Raw genomic sequence first — 15,494 nt, 5'->3', positions numbered from 1 at the left:
AAATTCAGGAACATGGGGTGCAAAATGGGCGGGGTTACAGCAACTATAACGCACAATATCTCCGCAACCAAAGCGGCACAAACTTTTATTTTTGCGGCACAAACCAGCACAAACGCGGCACAAACGAATGGCACGTTTGTTTTTAAAATTCAGGAACATGGGGTGCAAAATGGGCGGGGTTACAGCAACTATAACGTACAATATCTCCGCAACCAAAGTGGCACAAACGTTTATTTTTGCAGCACAAACCAGCAAAAATGCGGCACAAACGAATGGCGCGTTTGTTTTTAAAATTCAGGAACATGGGGTGCAAAATGGGCGGGGTTACAGCAACTATAACGCACAATATCTCTGCAACCAAAGCGGCACAAACGTTTATTTTTGCGGCACAAACGCGGCACAAATGAATGGCGCGTTTGTTTTTAAAATTCAGGAACATGGGGTGCAAAATGGGCGGGGTTACAGCAACTATAACGCACAATATCTCCGCAACCAAAGCGGCACAAATGTTTATTTTTGCGGCACAAACCAGCACAAACGCGGCACAAACGAATGGCGCGTTTGTTTTTAAAATTCAGGAACATGGGGTGCAAAATGGGCGGGGTTACAGCAACTATAACGCACAATATCTCAGCAACCAAAGCGGCACAAACGTTTATTTTCGCGGCACAAACCAGCACAAACGCGGTACAAACGAATGGCGCGTTTGTTTTTAAAATTCAGGAACATGGGGTGCAAAATGGGCGGGGTTACAGCAACTATAACGCACAATATCTCCGCAACCAAAGCGGCACAAACTTTTATTTTTGCGGCACAAACCAGCACAAACGCGGCACAAACGAATGGCACGTTTGTTTTTAAAATTCAGGGACATGGGGTGCAAAGTGGGTGGGGCTTGCATTAAATTGAATGTTTAATATCTCAGAAACCGAACCGGCACAAACGCTCATTTTTGCGGCACAAATCAGCACAAACGCGGCACAAACGAATGGTATTTTTTTATTCAGGTTTTACAAACATGGGGTGCCAACTTCACACAGCTGAAGTCTGAAGGTATAACTTCAAACCAGTAATTTCACAGTAAATAGATAAATAATAAATTATTATGTTATAGCATAATAATATATGATTTAGCTTGATTAAAACAGTACCTTTTAGCAGAAGCAGATTCTCATTCTCCCTCTTAACTGTGTGAGAAAAACATGGGTTTATGGGTAAAACTTATATCCATGAACCCATGTTTTTCCGTGTAGTTAAGAGGGCTGGGCTGGAAGGGAGCATGTGTCTTTTAGACACATGCCCCCTTCTATGACACTTCAGTGAGAGGACAGCCTCCACCCATGCGATCCGATCCTGTACGAATTCACAGTTTGCACTGCGATCTGCGAATCGATCTGGGGGTGTCATTAACTTTGTATTGACACCCTCAGCGGTTCGCAGAAGGCAGTGTGAATTGCCTGTGGGGGAGACGCGATGCGAGAACTGACACAGGAATCGCGCTGGTTCCCACATCGCATATGTGTGAGCCCAGGCTAAAACCTAGAAGGTGACTGGTTTCTATCTACCCTACCCTATCTACCCTACTACGTTTACTTCAAAAGTGAATTTTCACTTTTCTAAATTTATTGTCACTTAAAGTATAACTAAAGGTAAACCTTTTTTTTTTAATTTTGGATAGAGTGGAGAGGGATTAGAATGCTTGTCCATTTTTATTGCTGTCTGTGCTCCCGTTAAGGAGATTCACTCTGTTTACTATTATATTTGAAAGTGAAAGTTAACGTAAATCCCATCTCTGTTCAATCGAACAATCATGTGCAAGCAAAAATTCTGGTTTTTATATCTTTTGCACATGATTGGCTATCCTAAGAAAAGTGAAATTTCACTGTTTCACCTCAATTTACTAAGATAGGCGAAAATTCATTTATTCAGTGAACTGTTCTAATTCTTTAATAAAGCAACGCTCTTATGTTTATATTATATATGTTTAAATTGTATTTAGCCTAGTTATTTTCTGTGAATTAACCAGCAGTGTATAAATAACTTACAAAATAATTTTGCATGTTTTTAGGCTGCTACCCAACTTGCCCTAAAGACAAACCTATTTATGATGAGTTAAAGAGGATTTGTGTGCCGCCAGAGCTTTGTGGCTGTTTCGTTAATAACACCTACTATGATATTGGAGCTCAAATACCCAGTTTCAAGAGTTGTCACAGTTGGTAAGACACATGGTCTACTGTGGAAGGTGGAACTTTATGTATTTTATTTAATGGTCTATTTAGATGCATTTTATACATACAAAACAATTTTTTGTAGCATTCTGCGGGTCAGAAGAGCTTAACTTTAAGGATCTTTAATCTAAATTTTCTAAGGATTAAAGAACCCTCTGAGCCTATTGTAAGGAGCCTTGTTGCGTGAAAGCAATGATTCCCTTATAGGTGGTGTTCAAGATGTTTCCCTAAAGTTACTTTAGCTATAGTAGCTAAACTACTATGCTTGGGTCTATTATATGACTAACACATCCCTCATTTTAAAACAATAAGAACTATACTTCTGTTGAAAGGAACTTAGGCCAACCACAGCCATAAAAAGCCAAATACTTTCAAGAAACTCAACAAACTTAAGAGGTGGGTGTGATTATTTGACAGGGGGTAAATCTCAAACAATAGTGAGCTGCTATTATTGCACATAGAGATGCTCTCTTCACAATTTTTCATTTTTTATTTAAAAATTTTCATTTTTAAATACAACTAGTGTAAGTATTTGATTCTGTCTTGATATCAGCCTTTTATATTTCCCAATCTGTCAGACTGAGAGAGGAAAGCCAGCGCTTGAAGCCTGTCATTCTCTGCTGCAGTGCACATGGGCTGACAAGGGAATTTTTTTTTGACTGATGACCTCATGGGCATGTTGCTGCTCTTAAATTATCCAATCATTAAGCTGAGTATGTTGTTTGACCAATGTTCTCTACACAAAGCTTTGCTGCTGCAGTGTAGGTCAATGATCTGTTCTGCTGTCTAGCAGGGATGCTAGAAGGTAGTATAAGGTTGCTATGTGAGTGATTTCTTTACCCTACAAAGGAGGCTGGCATAATATGGGCAAGCAATACCTACAAAATAATATTTGCAAGCAATATCTAAAGTTAATAAGTAGATAGGGGGCGCTAGAAACTAAGATATAATATTTGAAGTGCAGCAAAATTATGCTTAATTGAGTACCTTAATTACTAAAAGAAAATTAGATTGATATAAATATTGGCAGTGGAGTTAGTGCATAACCAACCAAAACAGTACATTGATAACAGTGCCAATGATAAATTATCACAATAGCAGTGAATAATAATTCTAAAGTGGAGTGGTATCTTCCAAAATGTGTCAATTTCTTGCCGTTGATATAAAAAAAGTTCCGTCACCAAAAGAAAGAAGAAAATACACCTTGAAGTAATAGATATCTGCTTACCAGATACCAATGACCCCTTTAATTAAAAAGAGAGTCACTAGCGCTTATGCAGGATTGTGCCTGCTCACATGGATGGCTGGACAACTGGATGATGATTTAGGCATGAACCCCTCCGATCCCAATCGTTCAAGCAATGGATATATGGGAAACAAACAAAGTCTCCATAGTGTAAAACCATTTATTAAAATGTTAGGGTAACATTAAAAAGCCAAATGGCCGCTTACATTTGTAGGTGCCTACCCGGCACTGGTCACATGATTGTTTACCTACATCCGGTTATCTGGTTGTCTCTCACGCCGGGTGGAACGCACGCCGTCCATTGATGCGGTGCGATGGGTCTCTGACATCAACCATACCCTGACAAACGAGCAGCCCCAGTGCTGGGTAGGCACCTACAAATGTAAGCGGCCATTTGGCTTTTTAATGTTACCCTAACATTTTAATAAATGGTTTTACACTATGGAGACTTTGTTTGTTTCCCATATATCCATTGCTTGAACGATTGGGATCGGAGGGGTTCATGCCTAAATCATCATCCAGTTGTCCAGCCTTCCATGTGAGCAGGCACAATCCTGCATAAGCGCTAGTGACTCTCTTTTTAATTAAAGGGGTCATTGGTATCTGGTAAGCAGATATCTATTACTTCAAGGTGTATTTTCTTCTTTCTTTTGGTGACGGAACTTTTTTTATATCAACGGCAAGAAATTGGCACATTTTGGAAGATATCACTCCACTTTAGAATTATTATTCACTGCTATTGTGATAATTTATCATTGGCACTGTTATCAATGTACTGTTTTGGTTGGTTATGCACTAACTCCACTGCCAATATTTATATCAATCTAATTTTCTATTATTAATTAACCACTTGCCGACCGCCGCACGACGATGTACGTCGACAGAGCGGCACGGGCAGGCAAAAGGACTTACAGGTACGTCCTTGCCTGCCCGCGGGTGGGGGGTCCGATCGGACCCCCCCCCAGTGCCTGCGGCGGTCGGCAAATCTCCCCCGGCGATTGGTGGTGAGGGGGAGGCCATCCATTCGTGGCCCCCCCCTCGCGATCGCTCCCAGCCAATGGGATCATTTCCCTGCCTCTGTATTGTACACAGAGGCAGAGGAAATGATGTCATCTCTCCTCGGTTCGGTAATTTCCGTTCCGGCCCGAGGAGAGAAGACAGGTATGTGAGTGCACCAAACACACACACACAGTAGAACATGCCAGGCACACAAAACACCCCGATCCCCCCCCGATCGCCCCCCGATCCCCCCCCAATCACCCCCCCCTGTCACAAACTGACACCAAGCAGGTTTTTTTTTTTTTTTTTTTTTTTTCTGATTACTGTATTGGTGTCAGTTTGTGACAGTTACAGTGTTAGGGCAATGAGTGTTAGGCCCCCTTTAGGTCTAGGATACCCCCCTAACCCCCCCTAATAAAGTTTTAACCCCTTGATCACCCCCCCATCACCAGTGTCACTAAGCGATCATTTTTCTGATCGCTGTATTAGTGTCGCCGGTGACGATAGTTAGGGACGTAAATATTTAGGTTCGCCGTCAGCGTTTTATAGCGACATGGACCCCCATATACTATCTAATAAATGTTTTAACCCCTTGATTGCCCCCTAGTTAACCCTTTCACCACTGATCACCGTATAACCGTTACGGGTGACGCTGGTTAGTTCGTTTATTTTTTATAGTGTCAGGGCACCCGCTGTTTATTACCGAATAAAGGTTTAGCCCCCTGATCGCCCGGCGGTGATATGCGTCGCCCCAGGCAGCGTCAGATTAGCGCCAGTACTGCTAACACCCACGGACGCAGCATACGCCTCCCTTAGTGGTATAGTATCTGATCGCATCAATATCTGATCCGTTCAGATCTATACTAGCTTCCCCAGCAGTTTAGGGTTCCCAAAAACGCAGTGTTAGCGGGATCAGCCCAGATACCTGCTAGCACCAGCGTTTTGCCCCTCCGCCCGGCCCAGCCCAGCCCACCCAAGTGCAGTATCGATCGATCACTGTCACTTACAAAACACTAAACGCATAACTGCAGCGTTCGCAGAGTCAGGCCTGATCCCTGCGATCGCTAACAGTTTTTTGGGTAGCGTTTTGGTGAACTGGCAAGCACCAGCCCCAGGCGTCAGGTTAGCGCCGGTCGCGCTAACACCCACGCACGCACCGTATCCTCCCTTAGTGGTATAGTATCTGATTGGATCAATATCTGATCCGTTCAGATCTATACTAGCGTCCCCAGCAGTTTAGGGTTCCCAAAAACGCAGTGTTAGCGGGATCAGCCCAGATACCTGCTAGCACCAGCGTTTTGCCCCTCCGCCTGGCCCAGCCCAGCCCACCCAAGTGCAGTATCGATCGATCACTGTCACTTACAAAACACTAAACGCATAACTGCAGCGTTCGCAGAATCAGGCCTGATCCCTGCGATCGCTAACAGTTTTTTTGGTAGCGTTTTGGTGAACTGGCAAGCACCAGCCCCAGGCAGCGTCAGGTTAGCGCCGGTCGCGCTAACACCCACGCACGCACCGTACACCTCCCTTAGTGATATAGTATCTGAACTGATTAATATCTGATCCGATCAGATCTATACTGGCGTCCCCAGCAGTTTAGGGTTCCCAAAAACGCAGTGTTAGCGGGATCAGCCCAGATACCTGCTAGCACCTGCGTTTTGCCCCTCCGCCCGGCCCAGCCCAGCCCACCCAAGTGCAGTATCGATCGATCACTGTCACTTACAAAACACTAAACGCATAACTGCAGCGTTCGCAGAGTCAGGCCTGATCCCTGCGATCGCTAACAGTTTTTTTGGTAGCGTTTTGGTGAACTGGCAAGCACCAGCGGCCTAGTACACCCCGGTCGTAGTCAAACCAGCACTGCAGTAACACTTGGTGACGTGGCGAGTCCCATAAGTGCAGTTCAAGCTGGTGAGGTGGCAAGCACAAGCAGTGTCCCGCTGCCACCAAAAAGACAAACACAGGCCCGTCGTGCCCATAATGCCCTTCCTGCTGCATTCGCCAATCCTAATTGGGAACCCACCACTTCTGCAGCGCCCGTACTTCCCCCATTCACATCCCCAACCAAATGCAGTCGGCTGCATGAGAGGCATTTTCTTTATGTCCTCCCGAGTACCCCTACCCAACGAACCCCCCCAAAAAAGATGTTGTCTGCAGCAAACGCGGATATAGGCGTGACACCCGCTATTATTGTCTCTCCTGTCCTGTCAATCCTGGTCTTTGCATTGGTGAATGTTTTGAACGCTACCATTCACTAGTTGAGTATTAGCGTAGGGTACAGCATTGCACAGACTAGGCGCACTTTCACAGGGTCTCCCAAGATGCCATCGCATTTTGAGAGACCCGAACCTGGAACCGGTTACAGTTATAAAAGTTACAGTTACAAAAAAAGTGTAAAAAAAAAAAAAAAAAACACAAACAAAAATATAAAATAAAAAATAATAGTTGTCGTTTTATTGTTCTCTCTCTCTCTATTCTCTCTATTGTTCTGCTCTTTTTTACTGTATTCTATTCTGCAATGTTTTATTGTTATTATGTTTTATCACGTTTGCTTTTCAGGTATGCAATTTTTTATACTTTACCGTTTACTGTGCTTTATTGTTAACCATTTTTTTGTCTTCAGGTACACCATTCACGACTTTGAGTGGTTATACCAGAATGATGCTTGCAGGTTTAGGTATCATCTTGGTATCATTCTTTTCAGCCAGCGGTCGGCTTTCATGTAAAAGCAATCCTAGCGGCTAACTAGCCTCTAGACTGCTTTTACAAGCAGTGGGAGAGAATGCCCCCCCCCCCCACCGTCTTCCGTGTTTTTCTCTGGCTCTCCTGTCTCAACAGGGAACCTGAGAATGCAGCCGGTGATTCAGCCAGCTGACCATAGAGCTGATCAGAGACCAGAGTGGCTCCAAACATCTCTATGGCCTAAGAAACCGGAAGCTACGAGCATTTTATGACTTAGATTTCGCCGGATGTAAATAGCGCCATTGGGAAATTGGGGAAGCATTTTATCACACCGATCTTGGTGTGGTCAGATGCTTTGAGGGCAGAGGAGAAATCTAGGGTCTAAAAGACCCCAATTTTTTCAAAAAAGAGTACCTGTCACTACCTATTGCTATCATAGGGGATATTTACATTCCCTGAGATAACAATAAAAATGATTAAAAAAAAAATAAATGAAAGGAACAGTTTAAAAATAAGATAAAAAAATAATAATAATAAAGAAAAAAAAAAAAAAAAAAAAAAAAGCACCCCTGTCCCCCCTGCTCTCGCGCTAAGGCGAACGCAAGCGTCGGTCTGGCGTCAAATGTAAACAGCAATTGCACCATGCATGTGAGGTATCACCGCGACGGTCAGATCGAGGGCAGTAATTTTAGCAGTAGACCTCCTCTGTAAATCTAAAGTGGTAACCTGTAAAGGCTTTTAAAGGCTTTTAAAAATGTATTTATTTTGTTGCCACTGCACGTTTGTGCGCAATTGTAAAGCATGTCATGTTTGGTATCCATGTACTCGGCCTAAGATCATCTTTTTTATTTCATCAAACATTTGGGCAATATAGTGTGTTTTAGTGCATTAAAATGTAAAAAAGTGTGTTTTTTCCCCAAAAAATGCGTTTGAAAAATCGCTGCGCAAATACTGTGTGAAAAAAAAAAATGAAACACCCACCATTTTAATCTGTAGGGCATTTGCTTTAAAAAAATATATAATGTGTGGGGGTTCAAAGTAATTTTCTTGCAAAAAAAAATAATTTTTTCATGTAATCAAAAAGTGTCAGAAAGGGCTTTGTCTTCAAGTGGTTAGAAGAGTGAGTGATGTGTGACATAAGCTTCTAAATGTTGTGCATAAAATGCCAGGACAGTTCAAACCCCCCCCAAATGACCCCATTTTGGAAAGTAGACACCCCAAGCTATTTGCTGAGAGGCATCTCGAGTCCAGGGAATATTTTATATTGTGACACAAGTTGCGGGAAAGAGACAAATTTTTTTTTTTTTTTTTGCACAAAGTTGTCACTAAATGATATATTGCTCAAACATGCCATGGGAATATGTGAAATTACACCCCAAAATACATTCTGCTGCTTCTCCTGAGTACGGGGATACCACATGTGTGAGACTTTTTGGGAGCCTAGCCGCGTACGGGACCCCGAAAACCAAGCACCGCCTTCAGGCTTTCTAAGGGCGTAAATTTTTGATTTTACTCTTCACTGCCTATCACAGTCTCGGAGGCCATGGAATGCCCAGGTGGCACAAAACCCCCCCAAATGACCCCATTTTGGAAAGTAGACACCCAAAGCTATTTGCTGAGTGGTATAGTGAGTATTTTGCAGACCTCACTTTTTGTCATAAAGTTTTGAAAATTAAAAAAAGAAAAAAAAAATTTTTTTTTTGTCTTTCTTCATTTTCAAAAACAAATGAGAGCTGCAAAATACTCACCATGCCTCTCAGCAAATAGCTTGGGGTGTCTACTTTCCAAAATGGGGTCATTTGGGGGGGGTTTGTGCCACCTGGGCATTCCATGACCTCCGAAACTGTGATAGGCAGTGAAGAGTGAAATCAAAAATGTACACCCTTAGAAATCCTGAAGGCGGTGATTGGTTTTCGGGGGCCCGTACGCGGCTAGGCTCCTAAAAAGTCCCACACATGTGGTATCCCCGTACTCAAGAGAAGCAGCAGAATGTATTTTGGGGTGCAATTCCACATATGCCCATGACCTGTGTGAGCAATATATCATTTAGTGACAACTTTGTGCAAAAAAAAAAATAAATAAATAAATAAATTGTCACTTTCCCGCAACTTGTGTCAAAATAAAAAATATTCCATGGACTCAACATGCCTCTCAGCAAATAGCTTGGGGTGTCTACTTTCCAAAATGGGGTCATTTGGGGGGGGTTTGTGCCATCTGGGCATTTTATGGCCTTCAAAACTGTGATAGGTAGTGAGGAGTAAAATCAAAAATGTACGCCCTTAGAAATCCTGAAGGCAGTGATTGGTTTTCGGGGCCCCGTATGCGGCTAGGCTCCCAAAAAGTCCCACACATGTGGTATCCCCATACTCAGGAGAAGCAGCTAAATGTATTTTGGGGTGCAATTCCACATATGCCCATGGCCTGTGTGAGCAATATATCATTTAGTGACAACTTTTTGTAATTTTTTATTTTTTTTTTTGTCATTATTCAATCACTTGGGACAAAAAAAATGAATATTCAATGGGCTCAACATGCCTCTCAGCAATTTCCTTGGGGTGTTTACTTTCCAAAATGGGGTCATTTGGGGGGGTTTTGTACTGCCCTGCCATTTTAGCACCTCAAGAAACGACATAGGCAGTCATAAATTAAAGGCTGTGTAAATTCCAGAAAATGTACCCTAGTTTGTAGGCGCTATAACTTTTGCGCAAACCAATAAATATACACTTATTGACATTTTTTTTACCAAAGACATGTGGCCAAATACATTTTGGCCTAAATGTATGACTAAAATTGAGTTTATTGGATTTTTTTTAGAACAAAAAGTAGAAAATATCATTTTTTTTCAAAATTTTCGGTCTTTTTCCGTGTATAGCGCAAAAAATAAAAACGGCAGAGGTGATCAAATACCATCAAAAGAAAGCTCTATTTGTGGGAAGAAAAGGACGCAAATTTCGTTTGGGTACAGCATTGCATGACCGCGCAATTAGCAGTTAAAGCGACGCAGTGCCAAATTGGAAAAAGTGCTCTGGTCAGGAAGGGGGTAAATCCTTCCGGGGCTGAAGTGGTTAAGGTACTCAATTAAGCATAATTTTGCTGCACTTCAAATATTATATCTTAGTTTCTAGCGCTCCCTATCTACTTATTTACTATTTGATCATTTATGTTCAAGTTGGGGAGCAGCTTGATTTATGTGTATTTATTTATTTTTTTCACTGTTTGAATTTATGTTTATGATTCACTTATTTATTTACCAAAATATTGACACCATTGGCGCGAGTCAGTTGTTTTTTTTCAATATCTAAAGTTAGTTTAACTGTTTCTTGTGGGGGATTCCATTAAAATGTATGAATGCATTATTATAGTTGCTCTTTATAATACAATTCAATTTTTTTTTCAGTAATTGTACTGCAGGAGGGAATGTTAACTGTGTCATTAACGACACATCAGGTATGTTCTTACAGAGCTCTCTCTTTCCAGATATAAAGTGGCTGAGCATTTTCATACTTTCTCTAAAAGATCAGATTTGGTGTTTGAAAAGTGTTTAGCATTGCAGCATGGGCAAAGGTGGTAGCAATTCTTACCGTTTAAATCTACAGCAACCTGTAGATCGCGATCTACCAGTAGATCTCAGGCAGATGACTGGTAGATCGTGGCCTGGGCTTGCTGACCCGCCATTCCAGAGCATCAATCACAGTGCAATGCAGAGGGACTACTTGTAAAGTTTGAGATATAAAGGGGCAGGAGCAGGAGCCACAGTCGATGCCTCCTCTGTAGTGCTGGCTCCTGTCCCATGCCGAGTGATACCAACTGTACTACACCTCTTATCCCGGCTAGCGGTCTCCAGAGTGATGCCAGCAGCAGGAAAGTAGAGATCTTCAGGTCAGTGTGAAGCAATACACTGGGCATAATAGCAGCGTTTTGTTGTTTTCTCACCACCTGCTTTAACCCCTTGGACCCCGCAGAAGCATGCAGTCGCAGGGGCGCTTGCAGAGTGGTCCCATTTACTAGAATAGGTCGCGACTGGCAGGTGGTAGCACTCAACAGAAGCAACAGGGGGCTTAATTCCTGCTGCGGCATGTGTACACCAAAGGACGTAGGGATTGGGGGAGGTAAAACCACAACTCAACCACAGAGTTTTACCATCACCCCCTCCAACTTAACATGTGAACGAGGCCCAAGGGTGCCGCTGCTGAATGCAACTAAGGGCTCCTTTACAAATGAAGCAGGCACTGCTGCTCCTCTGAAAAGCAATCCGAGTGTGTTTGACAGGTGGTGAGGAGGCAAAATGTTTCCTCCTCACCACCCGATTTAAACCCATGATTTCCGTGCAAAGCACGCAATAGTGACACAGTAGTACAGCAATTAGAGGTTTAAATCAGGTGTGAGGAGGCGACACTGTGCCCAGTGATCTTTGACATCTCCCATGTTGTTCAGGCCAGGGCCGTCTTTAATATTGATTGGACCCTGGGCAAACATTTTCCTAATACACTAATCAACTACTTGAGGGCAGTGTGGGCTCGAGGGTCAGCTGCTTTGGGACCCACAACAATGACTGAGCCTGGGGCAGCTGCCCTCTTTTGCCATGTGTTAAAGACGGCCCTGGTTCAGGTAGATCTCCACCTCTTTAAGGTTGCCTACCCCTGAATTCAGAGTTCCTTATAAACTTTGACTACCAGAAAGTCATCAGCTGCATCTTCTTTAGTAACTATAATTAGGTTTTGCATCACAAAGTATTTGTACAATGTAAGCATTTAAAGCGGTATTGAACTCTGCTTTTCCTTTTTTTTTTTTTTTTTTTTTTTTATAAATGGGCGCCTAGTTGATTTATGCCATATTGTGCTAGTATGCACCACATATTAGCATATTAAGGCAGATACATCTGCCAACTCAAACAAAGCCCTCCAGCACTGAGCTGTCACCGCTCCCCTGGTCAAAGGGGCTTCCAACTTCGCTCGGTCTTCCTTCTGGGTTTTCTCTCTCCAGCTGCTTGAATGGCCAGGCCTAGACAAAGTCACTCCCATGCATGCATATATGAATCACCATCATGGCACGGTGCTCCCTGTATTCACAGGAAAGTCAGTGTGACATGAATACACAGTGAACTGCGCATGCACGAGTGATGTCATCCCCTGGAGCAAACATCTATATCTCGTTAACAGTGCTATTTTAGAAGATTTTGAAGATACTAGCAAGGAATATATATTATATGTTGTAATATAGAGGAAAGTCAAAATGTTGGATTTAATACTCTTTTATTTTTTTTCCAAATATAATTTTTATTAACAACAATAAAGGGCGAGACCCCATTATTACAACAATGATATGAAGATAATTGAGATTGTAAACATGTAGTTCAGTTCATAATAAATCAATGAACATATTGCATTATCATATTACCCATTGGTACAAAACAAGACAGAGATTGCAATTAGCTTGCTCGGTGGTATCTAGCGTAATATGACTATCGTGTAAGTGCAAAGGGGTAATAGGGTCTCCCCAAATTCTTTTCCCTCTTTTCTTAAATAGTAAAAGGAAATCAGATATAGTCAGAGATAAAGCAGAAAAAGCAGAGTAGGGGGGAAGAAGGGGGGAGAGGGAAGGGAAGCAGGTAAGGCGACGACAATGGTTCAGGACCATAGCAGTAGCTCATGAGTGATCTATGATCCAAGGAGGGTTTTCCCCTCATCAGAGAGAATAAAAATGTTCCAAGGGCTCCAGGTCTTTGTGTATTTCTCACGGTTATGTTGCGCAGTAGGAACCAAATCCTCCATCCTGTTTATATCCTCCACTTTCCGCAGCCAACTCGCGGTTGTCGGTGGGCATTGCTGTTTCCAGTAAAGTTAATACTCCTTTAGGTTATGAAATATCAGTAAAAAACATATCTTAAATAATATGTAGTATTTAAAGCATATCTAAACCCAAGCACATAAATTTTATATATTGCAGCTTGCTGGTCCTAAGATATGGTGGCTGTTTTGGTTTTATTTTTTTTGTTAGGCTAAGTATATTCTGCAAATACAGAAAATACCTATTAGTCCTACCCTGACCTTGTGTCCCTTAACCTTCCAGTGCACTGAACTGATATCTCAAACATCTTTTCAGCTTTCCTAGCCATCTTCTGTGAGCTACAGAACACTTCTATTCCATGTAGTAGAGATGAGGGGAAGGGGAAGTATGTAAACTTCAAATCAAGAGGGCAGCTTAGGGTGCTCCTCTATAGATACAGTAAGTCAGCACTGTCACCCCAGGACAGGAAGTATGTTATTGGTAGATTGACCAGGAGAAAATAAAGTAAATGTCTGGAAGAAATGAAACTGATGTAGCCACTGCATATAAGAACTGGTAACATGCAGTAAATTTGTTTTACCCTTTAATGATAGATACCCTTTAAGGGTTCAGTGCTGAAAGACCCCTCTTACTGTGGTACAATGTAATCTGGGAAATACAGACAATGTTGAGAAATTATATCAATAACTGTAATATGAAGATTAGAAAAATTTGATACAAGTATATCCATATCCAAGAACAATGAATTTGATATTTTGCAGATTTTTTGCTATTTTTCTAGATATGATGGCTGTATTCATTTTTTTTTTCTCAGTCAAAGATTTTTTTTATTGCAAATTCAGAGAAATACCCATTCACCCTGTCAATAATCCAGTGTTCTTTATTTCCTATGCACTTAACTAGAATCTCAAAAATGTTATCAGTCCTCTGTGGACTACAGACCCTATGCTATAGAAACCAGGAGAGGAGGAGTCCAAATCAGGAAAGCAACCTATAGTGACAATGCTGCTTCTTCATAGATACAATGAAGTGAGTGTTGTCACCCTAGAACAGGAAGTTTGCTAATGGCAGAATCACCAGGTGAAATTAAAGGAAAAAAAAAAATAAAAAATCCAATGCAGCCTTCACATCTAAGATCTGATAACCTGCATTCTGCTGTAATGTGTAATTTTTGTTTTGGAGTTTAGATACATTTTAACTAAAATTAAAAAAAATCATACATACTGTACAAGGAAGATTAAAAAAAGGCATATTTCTGTTAGACCCTTATTGACTAACTCCAGCCAAACTGTGAGTTTTTTTTTTATAATATTAACCTGACAGAATTTTCAAACTTTATCTATTTCACAGAAAAATATGTTTTGTTACAGTCTGTGTCCCCATTGGGGAGATTTCCTTTCACTTCCAGTTAGGACAGGAAGTGATTGAAAATATCTTCAGCAGGGGCACAGCCTGAGGTCAAACAAACAAAAATAGGTATGGTCCTGCGTCACAGCTACTTTACAGTAGCCTGACAGTCCTGAGAGTTGTATCAAGGACCCTCTAAGACGCTGCACGTGGTAATGAACTGTTTTTGGCATTAACATATTTTACTGCAGATTCAAATATTGGTGGTATTGGTGAAAAGATAATTTCAGAAAAGTTACCCTATAAAATGAAATGAATGATACATTTGTTTATTTATTTGGAAATATATAATTTTCTGTCTGTTTTATTGAGTAGATTGGTCTGGAGAACTGGGATCTGGAGAACTGGGATTTGGAGAACTGGGATCTGGAGAACTGGGATCTGGAGAACTGGCATCTAGACATTGCTTTGAAAAAAAATGTGTGGATGGCATTGAGAAAATAGTTTATGTGAATTGTCCATCTTCTACACCCTCTACTACATCCGTTACCTCCACTACCATTACTACAACAACTACAACAACTATGTCAACCACAACAGGTAATAATTCTGACAAGGGGGGCATGTTTATTAACCTGTACAGAAAAAAAAATATTTGTAGATCATCCGCTTGGATTTCAATTTGACAATGGCGTAACTTATTAAAGCTTAATTGCAGGCGCAAGAACAAAAAAAAAAAAAACCTTGCAGTGGGACCACCCTTCACTGCAAGGTTTAAATGCTCCTTTCTCTGAAGCTCTGATTTGTGAGCAGAGCCTCAGCTTCATCAGATACAATGCAGGGATATTAATCCTGTATTGTACATGGTGGAGGCTAAAGTTTGACCTCCGCCAGGAGCAGCTTACAGAGGAGGCTATGGTGGACTGGTCACACGGATAATAGTTTCTTTCCATAGGCTAAAAATGCCTTCAGCAAATACAGAAAATACCCGTTGATTGTTCTTGTCGCTTTCCGTAAGCTAGATTGAAAGCAAAGACAATGTTTTTTTTCTGTAATTTACACAACATCTATATATTTATGGTGGAGAGGGGAAGACATGTTTGAATTCCAGATTGGGTGACAGCTATGGCTACCACAATAAATGACAGGAATTATGAAAATCATAAAAAAAGAAAACCATCTATTGGTTATTAAATTACAACAAA

The 15,494-nt window shown here is 41.5% G+C and overlaps 1 protein-coding gene across 1 annotated transcript in view; it reads left to right on the top strand.

The window, feature by feature from the left end:
- LOC141112210 (mucin-2-like) overlaps window positions 1-15,494 on the top strand; it is a 245,720-nt gene that overhangs the window by 91,355 nt on the left and 138,871 nt on the right. The window contains exons 26-28 of the mRNA XM_073604810.1: window positions 2,069-2,216; window positions 10,553-10,602; window positions 14,665-14,889. Of these exons, the coding sequence (XP_073460911.1) occupies window positions 2,069-2,216; window positions 10,553-10,602; window positions 14,665-14,889 (423 nt within the window). The remainder of the gene's footprint in view (window positions 1-2,068; window positions 2,217-10,552; window positions 10,603-14,664; window positions 14,890-15,494) is intronic.

This window comes from Aquarana catesbeiana, linkage group LG11 (genome assembly GCF_042186555.1).
Source record: "Aquarana catesbeiana isolate 2022-GZ linkage group LG11, ASM4218655v1, whole genome shotgun sequence".
Lineage (NCBI taxonomy): Eukaryota > Metazoa > Chordata > Amphibia > Anura > Ranidae > Aquarana > Aquarana catesbeiana.
Note: the sequence above shows the minus strand (reverse complement) of the source record. Positions and strands in the feature narration are given on the sequence as shown.